This window comes from Prunus avium, chromosome 1 (genome assembly GCF_965620075.1).
Source record: "Prunus avium chromosome 1, drPruAviu1.hap1.1, whole genome shotgun sequence".
Classification (NCBI taxonomy): domain Eukaryota; kingdom Viridiplantae; phylum Streptophyta; class Magnoliopsida; order Rosales; family Rosaceae; genus Prunus; species Prunus avium.
In genome coordinates, this window is record NC_142284.1 from 46,415,956 (window position 1) to 46,433,253 (window position 17,298).

The 17,298-nt window shown below is 35.5% G+C and overlaps 2 protein-coding genes across 8 annotated transcripts; one reads left to right on the forward strand and one right to left on the reverse strand.

The window, feature by feature from the left end:
- Positions 1-5,756: 5,756 nt before the first annotated feature.
- Positions 5,757-8,788, reverse strand: LOC110746652 (alcohol dehydrogenase-like 7). The gene is made up of 10 exons (XM_088246089.1): positions 8,257-8,788; positions 7,988-8,124; positions 7,815-7,861; positions 7,359-7,684; positions 7,124-7,206; positions 6,959-7,034; positions 6,765-6,829; positions 6,506-6,601; positions 6,091-6,255; positions 5,757-5,990 (listed from the first exon to the last, which is right to left on the reverse strand). The coding sequence occupies exons 1-10, from the start codon at positions 8,309-8,311 to the stop codon at positions 5,871-5,873; spliced, it is 1,170 nt and encodes a 389-aa protein (XP_088102215.1). The 5' UTR covers positions 8,312-8,788; the 3' UTR covers positions 5,757-5,870.
- Positions 8,789-9,326: 538 nt separating this feature from the next.
- LOC110746645 (Ubiquitin-like superfamily protein) lies at positions 9,327-17,009 on the forward strand. 7 transcript variants are annotated; one of them, XM_021946872.2, is made up of 18 exons: positions 9,327-9,562; positions 10,097-10,277; positions 10,522-10,639; positions 11,074-11,172; positions 11,271-11,386; positions 11,506-11,598; positions 11,891-12,076; positions 12,155-12,224; positions 12,299-12,453; positions 13,190-13,354; positions 13,447-13,518; positions 13,820-13,940; positions 14,010-14,303; positions 14,411-14,562; positions 14,675-14,872; positions 15,214-15,834; positions 16,363-16,518; positions 16,607-17,009. In XM_021946872.2, exons 2-18 carry the CDS (start codon positions 10,149-10,151, stop codon positions 16,676-16,678), a joined length of 2,817 nt encoding a protein of 938 aa, XP_021802564.1. In that variant the 5' UTR covers positions 9,327-9,562; positions 10,097-10,148; the 3' UTR covers positions 16,679-17,009. The 7 variants fall into 7 exon arrangements, with proteins under 7 accessions (XP_021802564.1, XP_021802568.1, XP_021802565.1 ...); XM_021946876.2 differs by having other exon boundaries at positions 14,040-14,303; XM_021946873.2 differs by having other exon boundaries at positions 10,144-10,277.
- Positions 17,010-17,298: the final 289 nt, after the last annotated feature.

The following is a 17,298-nucleotide window of genomic DNA, read 5'->3' on the forward strand; positions in this document are numbered from 1 at the left end:
CATAATCTGAATTTCTCTTTTTTAATTACTTTAATTAGTAGTTATGTTTTAATTATTATTTACTTAATGAATAATTAGTATTTAACTATTTTAATATATTTTTATTTTTATTCAATAATATGTGAGTATTTTGTGCGTATTATATAAAATTTTGTACAAAACAAGTGTATTAAATATGAAAAATACATACATATATGTACAATATGAGTGTTAAACGTGAAAATGCTAAATTATTTAAATGGATAATAACTTTGGAAAAGTAAAAGCCGGCCGGCTATACTCTTTTTTTATTTAAAATCTGGCGTATAGCCGCCCGGCTATACTATTTATAAAAAAGAATATTAAAAAAATAGATTATTATAAATAAACCCAATCCTAGACATGTATTTATAAAAAAAACCCACACACTATTTAAACATAGAAACACACCCAAAATCAACCCCAAAATCAACAATTGTATATTTTTTGGGTGTGTTTATAAATGGGTTTTGAGTGTATGTAATGATGGGTTTTGGGTGTGTTTATAAAGTGTTTTGGGTGTTGGGTTTTTTTATAATTTCAACCCCTATTTTGGGTGTTTTAGTGAAACTCCCTTAAAAAAATGACCCCTGTGCCGTCCAGCTATACTCATTTGTATTATAAAAAAATCCAGCGTATAGCCGCACGGCTATACTATTTATAAAAGAAAAGAAGAGGACCCGCCTAGCGTGACGCGCATGTTTTTGTGCCGGCTATACTCCTCATAAAAAAGAACTAAAAAAAATGACCCCAGTAAAGCATGCCATCTATTCTCTTTTTTAATTAAAAAAATCCAGAGTATAGCCGCCCGGCTATACTATTTATAAAAAAGAATTTTTTTAAAAAAAGGACCCCAGTAAAGCCAAACGGCTATACTCATTTTTATTTAAAAAATCCGACATCTAGCCGAACGGCTATACGACTTATTAAAAAAATGCTTTTGAGAAAGGCGTATAGCCGAGCGGCTTTACTGTATAAATAGATTTTTTTTAACGTATAGCCGCCCGACGATACTATTTATAAATAAATAAAAAGGGACCCGCCTAGCGCCTAGTGCCTGTTTTTGTTAACAGAGTATAGCCGTGCGGCGATACTGCATAAATAGATTTTTATTAAAATGTATAGCCAACCGGCTATACCCATTGAATAGCATAATCTGAATTTCTTTTTTTTAATTACTTTAATTTGTGGTTATGTTTTAAGTATTATTTACTTAATGAATAATTAGTAATAAACTATTTTAATATATTTTATTTTTATTCAATAATATATGAGTATTTTGTGTATAATATGTGAATTTTGTGAGTATTATTGAAAATTTTGTAAAAAAACAAGTGTATTAAACATGAAAAATACTTATGTACATGTATAATGCGAGTATTAAACGTGAAAATACTAAATTCTATATACGTATAATAACTTTGGAAAACCAAAAACTGAAAATGGGACAATAAAGAGTCGTGTAATTGCCTACTAGTAATGGATAATGCTCTAAACTACTCTTGTTGATAAACAAAAATGGGGCAAAAACAATTATAAAAAAAAAATTAACAGAGTGTATGTTAAGAGTATAGCCGCACGGCTATAAAAAAGAATTTAAAAGAATTTAAAAGAAATGACCACCGTAAAGCCGGCCCGTTATATAAGATTTTTTATTAAAATAAATCTGGAGTATAACCGAACGGTTATACTATTTATAAATAAATAAAAGGGGACCCGCTTAGAGCCTTGAGTGCGTTTTTGTGAATGGAGTATAGCCGGTCAGCCATACCCTATAAATAGAATATTTCACAAGTATAGTTGTGCGGCAATACTGTAGAAATAGATTTTTTTAAAGACGTAGAGCCGACCGGCTATAACCATTGAATAGCATGATATGAATTTCTCTTTTTTAATTACTTTAATTAGTAGTTATGTTTTAATTATTATTTACTTAATGAATAATTACTATTTAACTATTTTAAATTATTTTGTTTTTATTCAATAATATGTGAGTATTTTGTGTGTATTATAGAAATTTGTGTAAAAAAAAGTGTATTAAATATGAAAAATACGTACGTACATGTACAATACGAGTGTTAAATGTGAAAATGCTAAATTATTTATACATGTAATAACTCTGGAAAAGTATAAACTCAAAAGGAGACAATAGATACTCGTGTAATTGCCTAATAGTAATGGATAATGCTCTAAACTACTCTTGTCGATAAACAAAAATCGGGGAAAAACAATTAGAAAAAAAAATAATCAAAGTATCTATGTCTGTGTATACTCTTTATAAAAAAGAATTTTAAAAAAATGACCACAGTATAGCCACTCGGATATACTGTTTATAAAATAAATAAATAAAAATGACCCCCGTAAGGCCGTCCGGCTATACTCATTTTTATTTAAAAAATCCAAAGTATAGCCGGACGGCTATATTATTTATAAAAAAAAGGAAAAGAAAAGAAAGGGGACCTCCTACCGCCTAATACTGTATAAATATTTTTTTTTAAAAGTACAGCCGTGCGGTTGTACCCATTGAATAGCATACTCTGAATTTCTCTTTTTTAATTACTTTAATTAGTAGTTATATTTTAATTATTATTTAATTAATGAATAATAGTATTAAACTATTTTAATATGTTTTATTTTTATTCAATGATATATGAGTATTTTGTGTATAGTACGTGAAATTTGTGAGTATTAGTGAAAATTTTGTAAAATTAAAGCATATTAAACATGAAAATACGTATGCACATGTACAATACGAGCATTAAACGTGAAAATGCTAAATTCTATATACAGGTAATAACTTTGGAAAAGCAAAAACCCAAAATGAGACAACAGAGAGTCGAGTAATTGCCTAATAGTAATGGATAATGCTCTATACTACTCTTGTTGATAAAAAAAAATGGGGGAAAAACAATTATATAAAAAATCACATTATCTATGTAAAGCGTATAGCCACACGGCTATACTCGTCATAAAAAAAATTAGGATTATTCGCAGCAATGGTCCCTCAACTATACCCCAAGTTATACTTTGGTCACTCAACTCAAATATTATTTGCAGAAGTCACTCAATTAGGTGTTTTGGTGCACTGTTAGTCCTACCGTCAAGTCTCTCTAACAGTAGGGGCTAATGGTGCAACACAACACCTAATTGAGTGACCAAAATGTAACTCCGAGTATAGTTGAGGGATCATTGCTACAAATAATCTTAACTGAAAAGTCATATTTGCCCATCAATATTCTAAGAGATGCTTGTCACATCATCATTTTAAACAAAAAAAGTAACAGACTTGACGGTAGGTCTAACGGTGCAACAAAACACCTAATTGAGTGACCTCTGCAACTAATATTTGAGTTGAGTGACCAAAGTGTAACTTGGAGTATAGTTGAGGGACCATTGCTGCGAATAACCCTAAAAAATAATTTAAAATAAAATTACCCCAGTAAAGCCGCCCGGCTAAACTCATTTTTATTTAAAAAAATCAGAAGTATAGCTGAAGCCAAACGGCTATACTACTTAGCAAAAAAAAAAGGGAAGGGTACCCGACTGGGCGTGTTTTTGTGAAAGAGGTATAGCCCATAGAACATTTCACAATTACAGCCGTTCGGGTATATGTGTAAATAGATGTTTTTTTAAAACGTATAGCCGCCCGGCTATACTATTTATAAATAAATAAAAAGGGACCCGCCTATTGCCTTTTTTTTTAACAGATACTCTATAAATAGAACATTTCACAAGTATAGCCGTCCGGCTATACTGTATAAATAGATTTTTATAAAAAGTATTGCCGTCTGGCTATACTATTTATAAATAAATAAAAAGGAACTCCCCTAGCGCCTAGCATCTGTAATAGATTAGGCTTTGATACTCACATAACTCAACCTAGGGCTTTACGATTAAGGTTTCGATGTCAATCTCGGGTTAGTAATATGTAACCGATTCTATGCCAGTGAAAATTTGCCGGCACGGGTCTATGCCAACAAATATTTGTCGGATAGGTCTATGCCTACAATGTTTCGTCGGGAGAGAACTATGGTGGCAAAAGTCGTCGGCATAAACCTATGCCGGCAAAGTTTCGCCGGGACTTGTCTTTTAATTATTTTTGTTACTTTTGTTACTTTTGTTACTTTTGTTTTTTTTACAAATTTAATTTCTTTAGTTTAATATTTGTAATTAATTAATATATTTTCCTTACTTAATTACTTGAATTATTAATTATGTTTTAATTCTTTAATGAACTATTTGTATTTTAATTAATTTCATAAATTACTGGATAAAATGTAATTAATTATTTTAAAATAATTTTGTGCACTTTAAAAAAAAAAAAAAACATCAAATTAGTTTGTTTAGTTTAAAATTTGTAATTAAGTACTATATTAGCCTTATTTAATTACTTTAATTAGTAATTATATTATTATTATTTAGTGGAGAATTAGTATTTCAGTATTTTAATTACTTTCATAAAATATTCCATGTGCTTTATTAATATGAGTGAAACATTTATAAGAATAAATATTACAGAATGTTGGATTTTGTGGGTAAAGTATATGGAGGTTCACGTATATAATGATCACTATGCCATATACCATCGAATGTTTGGTTAATAATTGTAAACGTCGATGTGTAAAATCTAGAAGATGAATGTTGTTTCTTGTCTTAGCTTGAAATTGCATCCTCTCCATCTTATGTCTAGTTTGATTGCATACAGACCAATTTGAAATGTGAAAATGCAGCATTTCTCTTTACCAAATATTATTTAATTTTGAGTTTTCGTAATTTTGGGTTTCATTTGCCCTGCAAACCCGTTCAACACCAATGTTTTGTTGATTTGTCTTAAGTTTCGACGAAATTCAAAGTTTAGAGTTTTTATTTTTTGAGAACCAAATTCAAAGTTTAGCATAATGCAAGGTTATAGAAAAAATTCGAACCAAAAATTGGAAAATTTTAAGATACTTAATAATACATCACTCGTCTTACCATGCAGTTCAATAAATTTGAGATAAATACAACACTGAAAAATTAGTTTATTGAGGGGAATGAAGATTCCTTTCTCATGTTTGGTAATCATGGGAAAGTAATCAAGAAAAACTTTATTTCCTTTAACATGTTTGGTTTGTGTAGGAATGTGAAACAAAGTTTGTTTAGTTTTTCAATTATACCCATTTAATGCTATATGGTAATTCTAATTTGTTAATGGGGACAATATGGTCATTAAAAATATGTATTACATGTTGGCTCATTTTCCCAAACTTCCCAACAAGGAGGAAAACAAAACCCAAGCGAGGAGGAGCGCTTCACTTTCCCCCTTACTTTCCCATGTGCAAGGTAACGATTTCCCAAGCCTAAACTTACCAAACATGAGAAAACAATTGATTTCCCATTCCCAAGCCTCCTTTCTCATGAACCAAACGGGGCCTAGAAGTAAAGAAGTAGGCGTCTTTAAAAAAAAAAAAAAAAAAAAAAAAGCAGTGGGCTTCCGGCCCTCAACGATACCAAACATTAATGAAATGGGATTCCGGTCCTCAATACCAAAATGAAAAATATGACCCAACCCGAATAAATCAATATGAGAATATGAGATCGTCTCTCACATGAACACAGTATATAAAACCTCGTTCCTTTCATTTTCATCCCATGATCAATCAAATATAATTTTGCTTCTCTTTTCTACTTTGCTGCCTTTACTAGAAAAGACAACTGCATGGATTCTTTAGTGGTATTAGCAATAGGTGTAGAGATAGTAATAGTAAGGCAGGAAAATTTATTTGAAGTGGCTGCAGTAATGGATAAAAATCCATGCTTATTGTTAGCACAGAGTGCATATTAAAGTAAAGGCTGTTACTAACAAAAGTAACTTACTCATTGCACATAGAGATTACACATCGAAGACATTGCCCTTCATTGAGTAAATCAAAAGCTTTGTTGATGTCTTCAAACCTCACCTCATGTGTCACAAACTCATCAAGTTGTAGTTCCTGATGGAATGGAAAAAACTAAAAAAAATTAGAAGGGTATCCAGCTCCAGGTATAAGTTTGGTGAAAAACAATTTGAATAACAGTTGGCTGCTAAATCACCTTGTCCATGTAATGATTGAGGAGAAGAGGGATATCAGATTTAGGTTTGAGTCCCCCGAATAAGGATCCCATTAGGGTTTTTCCACTATGAAGGATCTCTCGAGACGGGAGGCTCACCTGTGACGCCGGCTTGTCCACACCTAACACAACTGTTTTTCCCCAACCCTGAAGTTGAAACAAAATATCAGTATAAAGCAATGAGCAACTACACAGACTTTGTAAACTATGATATATATATATATATATATATATATATATATATATATATATATATATATATATGCGGTCATCTAAAGCAACTACACCATACAGGAGTGATATGATGTAGTTGCTTATTCTTAAAAGTAATGATAGGCTATGATAGTGAAGCCAATGAATTGAAGGCGCGCGTGGAGGGGTGAGTGCGGACAGAGACCTTTCGGCAGCAAGCGTAAGCTTCTTGCACCAATGATGCCAATCCAACGCATTCAAAGCAAAAGTCTGCACCCCCACCAGTCATCTCAATGATCACCTGTACATGTAAAAAAGAAACTGCAAATGCTTAGCTAAATAACAGAGTCAATCAGGGGAAAAGGACCAAGACCCACTTTCAATCTCTAGAATAAGTGTGCATAAGAGTACAAAACACTGCAATGAAAACTCCACACAGTTGATGAATAGTTGTAGAGAAAGACCTGGCTAACAGATTTATTCTCACAATTTGCAGGGTCGACAAAGTCAGTGAGCCCAAACTTTTTTCCTGTGCCAATAAGAAACAGTTATCCAAATTCCTCCTGCAAAGGAGGGCATCTCTGCCATACATTCACATGATTATAGAGCTTTTCACTGCCTAAAGGAAAATCAACCACTTCTGATAAGATCCAAATACCAATTTCAAATTTCTGTTGGTTCACATCCACACCAATGATTCTAGTAGCTCCACACAGTCTTGCTCCCTCCGCAACCTGGATAATTCAACCATGGATGTGAGCCTTCTCATACACTCAGTCAAATAAGCAAAAAGATATCCATAGTAAGTTCTGCAAATGCATACAGCTAAACCAATTGAACCCAGTCCAAATATAGCAACAGTAGATCCCTTCTCCACATTTGCTGTTCTCCAAGCAGCACCGACTCCTAAATCCAAATTTGAGAAATATCATAATGTGTTGTAACTTTTGGTGAGAAAAGGATGGGGTTTCTGAAGGCAATTCAAGTAGAAAAATTTGCAAACACCACATCTAGTCACTCAAGAATAAGACCAGAACATAAGGAATTTAAAATAATACCGGTTGATATTCCACAGCCGAGAAGACAGGCCCTGCTTGGAGTTACTGCAGGGTCAATCTTTGTGACATGGGCTATGTCTACCACTGTATACTCAGTAAAACTAGACACGAACAAGAAATGGTATAGAACCTCCCCATTGAGGTCAGTGAATCTGCTTGTCTCGTATCTTGGCATAAAAGGAGAGACCTTGAAGGGGAGTTTTGTACATAGGTTACTCTTTGTCGATCTGCAATCTGCACATTCTCCACATTGTGACATGAATGTTGGGATGACAGTATCTCCTTCAGTTACTTCATTGACATCCTCCCCAACACTCTCCACAATCCTACAACGAATATACGCATATTAGCTGTGGTCTTTCATTCTTCCCCTTAATTATTTAACAGTTTTACTTTGTGATTCCTAGAAACAAAAAATGCGAATGCCAATAACAAAACCGTATGGTTGGAGCTCACCCGATAGCTTCGTGACCGAGAATTCTTGGGAAGATTCCAGGAAAGTCCTAGCAAATAAAAAGCTATGGATAAGCATCAACAACTTCTTATAACTATTTTGTGTTTTTTCTTCTGAATGAAAAAAAAAAGTATGGGTTTGAACTTTGATCTTTGATTGACTGACAATAAGCTACCTTCATTTTCCAGAAAATGATATCGCTGTGACACAGAGAGGTACAGATAATTCGAATGCGGACTTCATGAGGCATTGGGGGTGCCACAATGATTTCTTCCATCACTAGAGGCTCACCTGGTTTGCGACTCACCGCAGCTACCGTTTGTTTTAAACACAGATTTGCATTGCATGCAACAATTTTATCAGTTTGATTTTCATCATAAGCAAAGCAAGAGAGTTGACCAATAATCAAAGAAAAAGTTTTTAAAAAGCTCATGCAAAAAGAACCTCTGCATCGAATAGGCTTCCCTCTGCTTCCACTTGACAACTTCTCAGGATCCATAGCTAGCTAGCACAGAGAAACACTCACACACTCTCTCTCTCTGTCTCTGCGTCTCCGACTTATTGTTCAATCTTCCAGTCAATATAGTTGCAATTAAAAATGGAAAATTGAACAGCTGATACTTATCTGGCTAAGGAATGGTTTTGGATGCAATTATGAGTTGGTAAAGGAAAGAGACAAATGTAACAAACAAAAGGAAAGAGACAAACTAACAATAGCTTCTCACTGGTATCTTCTGTATCCTCATGTGATTATGCACGAGTCGTTTGGAAACTTGGAATGAATGAATTATGAAATTATATGCAGAGCAGGCGTTTTCAAATGGATATGGAAGTCGTATTAGTACAGCTACAGGGCTACAGTTTTCAAATGGTTTCTACAATCTACAAAGGAAAAAGCCAATTTCAACTCAAGTGTCAAAACATGTGTGTGTGTGTGTGGTCAGGGTTGCATCAAATCAAACGCAATAGATATATAATAATAATACAACACTTTTTCCTTTTAAGTACTCCTTCTGTTTAATCATTAATTTATTTCTAAAATTACTGTTTTATCGTGTAAATAATACATGTCCTAAATTCTTTCCCACTCAAAGATTGTGGGTTTTTTTTAGAGTGCAGAAATAAAGGGAGCTCAATACTTTACGCCCTTTTTTGGCAAAACCCTAACAATTAACTGATCACTGATGCCGGACCTTATTGGTTGTCTTGTGATATTATTTTTCTTTTTTTAATTTGGAGCTGTTTGTTGTGAATTTATCTATCTACCCTCAACTCAACCTGCGCTCATTGCTTAAACTATTTTATAATATTTCAGAAATTCCTATATTATGACAAAAAAAGAATTACTAAATTTTAATCGAAAGTTTTTGTTTTGAAATTAAGTTGAATGTTTTAGGCTTCCTAAATTTAAATTACCAGTGAATGCCATTTCCTAAATTTAACTTAAAAAGAATATTTGTTTTTTTTTAAGCCATTCTAATAATAACTAAATGAAAAGCAAAAACAAATTAGATGCCAATAGGTAGTAGCTAGGTAGTACAACTTTCGTTTTACAGGACCCGAAGGTTCCCGAAATTTCCCGAAGTTTACATTTTAGGGCTTTGAAAATTTGCAGACTCTTTTCTCTCCTACGTATCGTAGTCATCGTCCTCCACAGTTTATAATTAAGGGCTTGCAGAGACAGCGAAACCGGAATCGGACTTTCCGAGGTTGGGCTTGCGATCGCCGTAGGGGTTGAAAGGACTCTCTGGTATGTAGATTTGCTTTTCGAAGATCAGCTTTTTAAAAACAAAATCTTGGAATTTCTATGTCTCAGCACGATATATATATAGCCCCTGATATTGGGGTGCATGCCAACGTTAAACACAATTATCTTGAATCCGGCATTTGAAGGGTCCAATGCAATCCCAAATCAATATGAGTCTTATAGGGTTTGACTGCAAAACCCTAGATACTTGGCGTTGCTCTGTCATCTGTCATTTCCCTATATTCTTTGAAACTTCAGATTCAGCTTAAGATAGCAATAGCATCAGGATTCTATTTCGTTTTGGATCAGACAATTTCTACCTTCCCCCCCTCTCTCTGTAGCGTTTCCCTTCTGGTTGCAGTCATGAATTTTGCACTACGTATGGCCTGCCATTTGGGATGTTATATGCCCATCTATAAACGTTTCTGAATTTGGTCTATGCTTGTCAAATTCCGTGTTGTTTCTGCACATTTTGTACTATCAGGAAGTTTTATCTTTGAAGTTAAAAAAGAAAATGGTGTTCCATTGCTTCTACAGGTAGCTACTAAAATTGGAAACTGAGGTTACTTTCTAAACCATTTCAGCTAGCATGGCAAATCAGCACTCCAGTGAAGGCTCTAGTTCTGGCAACGTTGCCGGGGAAAGTTCTGATTCAACTGTTGAGATCAATATTAAGACTTTAGACTCACAGATATATAGTTTTCAAGTGGAGAAAAATGTGAGCTCATGTCTTCCTCTCGCATTTCAATTTTTCTTGTTTTAACTTTAATATTTTGATCACTGTTTATGTATTTGGTGATGTCTTGTATAGTGCTTACTTATATGGGTTATAGTTTTGTTGTTCTTCCATATTCAGTTTGTTAACCAGTTTCTAGGAACTACATGTTTGTACATCAAGAATATGATCTCTTCAGGCTTGTTTCTTCTATATTTCTGATATTCATATACAAATTTTATTTCAGATGCCAGTTTCATTGTTCAAGGAAAAAATAGCTAATCAAATAGGTGTTCCAGTTGGTCAGCAGCGGCTGATTTTCAGGGGAAAGGTGCTAAAGGATGATCATCCTCTCTCTGAGTATCGTATCCTACCATTTCGCTTTTGATGTATATAGAATTAACACAGAGATTTTGTTGTTGAAAAGAACACTGAGATTATGACATTGCAACAACTTTGATATATGTAAATACATGCATACATATATACATAGTGCCTAACATCAGTTATAGCTTTGAGGTTGGTTAATGTATTGTGATCACAATACATAAGTTGACATACGAAGCCTCCTGTATGACATTTTTTAAATCTTTTTGTTATCAAACTCTTTTAGGTATTACATTAATCATTGTTTATCCCACCACTTGAGTTGAGCTCTATTACTAAACCTTTTGGGACCGCCCAAGTCCTAACTCTAATGCATTCATGATAGATCCTTGTTGTCCTGTAATATGGTTTGTCCGCACATCTTACCCATTTATTTATCAGTTTCAGCATATAATTCCTTAACCTCTTCCAGATTTGGAAAATGGGCATACATTGCACTTAGTTATAAGGCAACCATCCCAGTCACAACCTTCATCTGGGACAAGTTCTGGCGACCCACATGTGAATAATGGTAATAGAGTATTTCGTATTTGGGAAATGTTGGTACTGCAATTTCAGGTTCAGAGTCCTCCTAAGAGATTACCTAAGCTTCTTGATGTAATTTGGCAGGAAATGAGGCTAGTGGTGTTCCTCGTGGTCGCATTGGACAGATATCACACAGCGTAGTCCTTGGGACATTTAATGTTGGAGACCAAGGTGAAGGCATTGTTCCTGACCTTAGTCGGGTTCGTATTTTGCTTCTTGTTTTGTGGAAGTAATGGGCTTTATATTTATAAATGGGCCGGGAAAGGTTTCTTAAAGTGGTACTTCTAGAAGCTCATTATGCTATGTTCTTTCTTAGTAGGTTATTGGTGCAGTTTTGAATTCTATTGGAGTCGGCACCCAGGCTACAACTAATGTTACAGGCAACTTACAGTCCACTACTTCGGTGAGCAATGTGTGTTCCTTCAAATTACAACCAGATGTGTCTAATATATCTATGAAAATTGTTTGTAAATTCTCACTTGTGGTCCGTATAAAATAAATTGATTAAGTACTATTTTTAGCATCTGCAACTTAAGCTATATTATTTTTTATTAGTTTTTTTTGGAAACTGTTGTAATCTTGAAAAACTGAAGAAAATGTAGCAAGTGTTAAAGGGGTAAGGTAATTTGGTTCCTTAGGAGGATGGTATAAATTATCATATGGACAGCAATAGCATTAATGCAGTTATGTTGGTTTTCCTGCAGTCAAACAATTCTGGCCAGTCTCCTCACGGAAATGACTCAGAAGGGTTGCATAATGTTATTGGTCCGAACCGAGGAGGAAATCAAGCACAGTCTGGACAGGCATTTCCTGCTCAACCATTCCAAACTTTTCCTCAAGCTGTGCAAAGTCCTGCAGCTGCAGCATTTCCAATTCCTTCGTTGAATATGGTATTATTATGATGTCTTGGTCATATTTCAGTTGGTGACATGTATATGACCTCTTATTGTCTTTTGTTTCCTGTTCAGCCAATTCCAGACTCTTTGAATACGCTCTCTGAGTTTATGAACAGAATGGAGCAGGCATTGACACAAAATGGTGATAAAGCATAAGCATTCTGTTATTATTCTGTAAGAAATGACGGCATATGCTAACTTTCCTGATTTATGTAGGTTACCAGCCAAATTTATCTGCAACAAACACAGGAGACGTGCCGAGGGTGAATTTACCTTCCAATGCACAGGGGATGCCTACACCTGAAGCATTGGGCATTGTTCTTCGTCATGCAGAGCGACTTCTCAGCAGTCATGCTGTTTCTGCACTATCTGTAATTTTCCTTGGAAGTCTTTTAAGTTTGCTTTTCCTGGTTGATTTCATTGTTTATGGTCGTGATACATATACACACAGCAGGAATTGTCCTTGTCATCATTTTGTTACCTTGAATTATTTGTTAGTCTAATACTCTGAAAAGTTATTTACTTTCTCATTTGTTAGAAGAAGGGTTTAGGGCTTGAAGGTAGTTCAATAACAGTGGCGCCAAATGCCTAGAAGTTACAGGGAATACGTCCTTTAATTTACACTCTAGAGCTAATCCCTGGTATGGGTTTCAGTGTTCAAGATCCAATTCAATGGTCCGAACAGCGTCCAGTTTGGTAGTTTCTGATTTGGATTGGATCCCTAAATACAAGAACTATCCAATCTTGATCAGTTTGTAGATTTTTGAATCAAATTCAATCCAACCTAGGATTGGAATCCAATCCAATTCAATGTCAATTCCATTGGATAGAATGACGACATATTTCGATAAAATTAGGTGTAAGCACCTTGTAACAAAAAGATTAAAGGTAAAGAAAGTGCTTTGGTCATATCACATACCAAACATTTTTCATTCAAAAGTTTTAAAACTTATTTATGTAATTCCAAATGCCCATGTACTCCCCTATTAAATTGAAAGCTCTATCCTGATAAAGATATATGTTAAAATGTGATTGATGGACCTTTTCATCCTTCGGTACATGTTAACTGATTGTGTGTTTAATTTGTAATTTGCTGCAACTTTGTAGCGCATTGCAGGACGCTTGGAGCAAGAAGGAGCATCTTCAGATCCCTCTGTGAGGGGCCAAATTCAGACAGAATTTATGCAAGTAGGGCTTGCAATGCAACATTTAGGTGCTCTTTTTCTTGAGCTTGGCCGGACAATTTGGACACTTCGTATGGGACAGTCTCCTGTATGTTCTTATTGTATCTCAATATGTTTGGTGTAAATATGTGAATAATCGAGTATAGTTGTTTACAATTATTGTGGCCGAAAAATCTACAGGGAGAAGCTGTTGTGAATGCTGGGCCAGCAGTTTATATTTCCCCATCAGGGCCTAATCCCATAATGGTCCAGGTTCGTTGATGTGTATATAATGTATTCATTCTCTTTACATGATATCACATATGGATTAAGCAAGACATGTTATAACTGAATGAATCCAGTGAAAAAGAAAAGTATTGGGAAGTAACCCTGATATAATGTAGTGGAGAAGTTAAAAGTAATAGCCATTAGTTCAATAACTCTAGTCATTGTAACAAGGCATTTTCTACTGCTTGTTGGTATAGCCCTTCGTTGAGCTTTAGGTAATTTTGTTTTAAATGATTGAGCTGGTTTAGATGTCAACTGAGCCTGGTGAATTGTGTGTTATTTGCAGCCTTTTCCTCTTCAAACAAGCACAATGTTTGGTGGTTCTGTACCTCAATCAAATCCTATGACTTTTGGTCCTGTTGGTGTTGGAAGTGCTCCAAGGAACGTAAACATTCATATACATGCTGGTAAGCAAAATTCATCATTGACTTGGCCTATGTACCTTTTATGTAGCAATGTAACGCTTTTATCATCAGGTACCTCACTTGCGCCAATTGTTTCTGCAGTTGGTGCTAGGGGAAGTAATGGGGAGGGTATGCCGAGAGAACATCGTAATGGGTCTGGTTCTAGAGATTCAGGTGCACGGGGGCTGCCAGTGAGAAATGTAATTGCTGCCACTATGCCAACATCCCAAACTGGTGTGTCACAACCAGGTCTTTCTGCTTCTCAGCTGCCTTCCGACTCCTCACTTTCCTCCATTGTTTCTGAACTTAATTCACATATTAGAAATTTTGTTGGCAATATGCAAGGAGAAGACACAGTTCAATCAGGTACCTTTCCGTATGTGCTTTGGATTCTGGTGGATACATAGTGTCACTCTAGTTCTCCTAAGCTTCTTTTTTTGTTTTTTTGTTTTTGTTTTTTTTTCTGTAATCAGGTCAAGAGGTACCCAATGTTCAGAGTTCATCTGTTGGCTTTGAATCGCGTAATGATGCAACAAGTGAACGGCCCAGTACTGCATTTGTTGATGTAGCTGGGCAATCTAGTGTGCCACTACCTGGTTGCGCATCTGAAGGTGGAGGTCAGAAGGTATTATTTTTCGTGCATTGTTGGAGTCCCCCTTTTTATGCTTGTTTTGTTGATTCTTTCATTGATGTAACCCAATCCCCAACCTTAATCTGACAAAGTTAGTAATTGTCAGGATTCGGGAAGTGTTCCTACCTTGAAAGATGATTCAAGATTCCCAGCCGGAGGTCCTCTAAGCTCTTCAAGTGGACAAAATTACTTGGTGAGAAAAGATGAGAAAGAAAGTGGTCCACAATCCAGTGAGAAGCATGATATGACTGAGGGTACAAAAGCTGTTCCACTTGGATTAGGACTTGGAATTTTGGACCGTAAGGTATGATATTTGTGCATCCGTTTTATAGCTTTAAGCAAGAAATGAGCTTGAATAAAATTTGTGTCCCATAGTCCACAATTATTCCATTATGCATTTACTGCTGGTCTTGGTAAGTTGGCTACTGGGACTGTTATTTCAGCAGCTCATTAAAGTAGAAATACTAGGCCATATTATGTGGGATGTAGTGCTTAGGTAAGCATTTAGGGTGTAGATTCTACTGGTTTGTCTGTTTTTAGGCTCCCACCTAACAAAACAAAAATAAATAATTAAAAAATTTAATCTGCAATCAACTTACACTTAGATTCTTATTGAGACTGAGACTGTATCATTGATCCAATCAGAGACAAGGCAGGCAGCAAAAACCCAAGAATGGTGATGGCGGAATGACTAATGCTCCCATCAATCAGAATCAGCAAGTAACAGGTGGTCAGCAAGTTTTGCAGTCTCTTGCATCTCGTGGTTCTGCTGTTAATAGGATGAACACAGGTGATGCGCCTGCAAGACAAACAGCCCCTGCTATTGGGCAGGTCAGAGATGGTAGAACATTGGGAGCGCAAGGTTCTGTTGACCAAGTTGATATGGGAAGCATGATGTCTCAGGTTTTGCGTAGTCCTGCCCTGAATGGTTTGTTGGCAGGTGTTTCAGAGCAAACTGGAGCGGGTTCTCCTGATGCATTGAGGAATATGTTGCAGAACTTTACACAGAGTCCACAGATGAGGAATGCTGTCAATCAGATTGCTGAACAGGTTGACAGCCAAGATATTGGAAACATGTTTGCAGGACTTGGAGGAGGCCAAGGTGGCGGGATTGACATGTCCAGGATGTTCCAACAAATGATGCCCATTGTATCTCGAGCCCTTGGGGCTGGGGTCGGCCAACCAAACCCTGTTTTGGAACCTGAATCTCATCCACCATACAATGAGAGAAGTCTCAGCAGAGATGATAATGTCCCAAATCCTGAGGTTTGTATGGACTTCATAACTTGTATATTCATCTAAAGCTCGTTTCTAGATTGCAGATATTAGTTGTTATGTGCTGCTGGTCAAATCCTGCATGGACCACTTACTTAGCTTGAGAGGGAATTTAATGCCTAGACTAAGAGTTATAGTGAATCAGCATATACTAGGTTTCATACTGATTTTAATTAAATTTCACCTTTTTTTTAATAGATACATTGTCTTCTTCATTTTTTGCCATTAATGTGGTGTTTTACTTCACATGCACATGTTAAGTTTCACTCGTAACATTATCTGCTTCTATCTTGGGAATTAAAGTCGATTTTGGAGTGGTTGCTTGGTATAGTTTGTATCTGGAGAATAACTTATGTATGTGTTGTCTGTTTGTGGAACTATTACTTTTACCGTATATCTGATGCAAAACCAAGATTATTCGAACCTAACTCAATTGATATGTGTAAGATGTTGATTTCTTTTTTTTCTGACTTAAGCCGTGAATTGTAATTTTTTTTTTCTCCGTTTCATGCTCTATAGATTAACCTGCAAGAAGTGGTTCAGAGGATTGGGAACCTGAATGCACCAGGAGATGTTTTTCACGCTGTAGTTGAAAATGCAGTTGAGCTGTCTGGCAGAGGAAGTGGTCCACAAGAACTTGTGGATGAGTTGTGCGGGGACGATGGTCTCTCCAGAGTATGTGTTCTATGCTTTGACATGTGTCTCTTCTTCAGAAGATGCTATCCTTACCATATTTTGATAATTCTCTTTTCCACTTGTGCAGGAATACGTTGAGATATTACAAAGGGACATACGTAGACGTCTTGAGGGTAATTCGGGGCAGGACAAGTGCTAGTATTATTGCTTTGCGGGTGTGTGTTGCTATGGAATATGGATTCCCATTGTTGGTCGGCATGTGGAAGTAGTGTGGGTTTGCTCATGTTTTTACAAGCTGTCACTTGAAATTTGTTTTACAGATTGTTGAGAATCTGATGTACAAATTAGGATTGGGGATTTGATTTGCTTTGGATATAGTACCATCTGGTTCGTTGTTGTGTGAACCAGTTTTATAAATTTTTAATTGATTTTTATTGTAAACAAACACATCATCAGATTAACTTACAGTTTTTCAGTAATGTTCGACTACTCAGTTCAACAAAAAGATATATAAGAAGCTCTCTTTTATATTATCGTTTTATTTTTTGGTAATGCCTCTTATAAATGTCTAATGATTCAGTTTTTTGTTATCATATTTTTGGACAAAAACGCTCAAGAATATAAGCTAATGAAGCTCAGCCACTTTCCTACATTTATATCCATGGCGCTACACTCAAACGCTGAAATCAGATTATAACAACATCAAATTCGGCGTATAAATGAATCCTAAAATTTGGATTACAAAATTTACCCCAAAAAAAAAAAAATCGAATTACATAACGGATTATCGGATCAAAATCCGATCCATTTGGGAGGCGT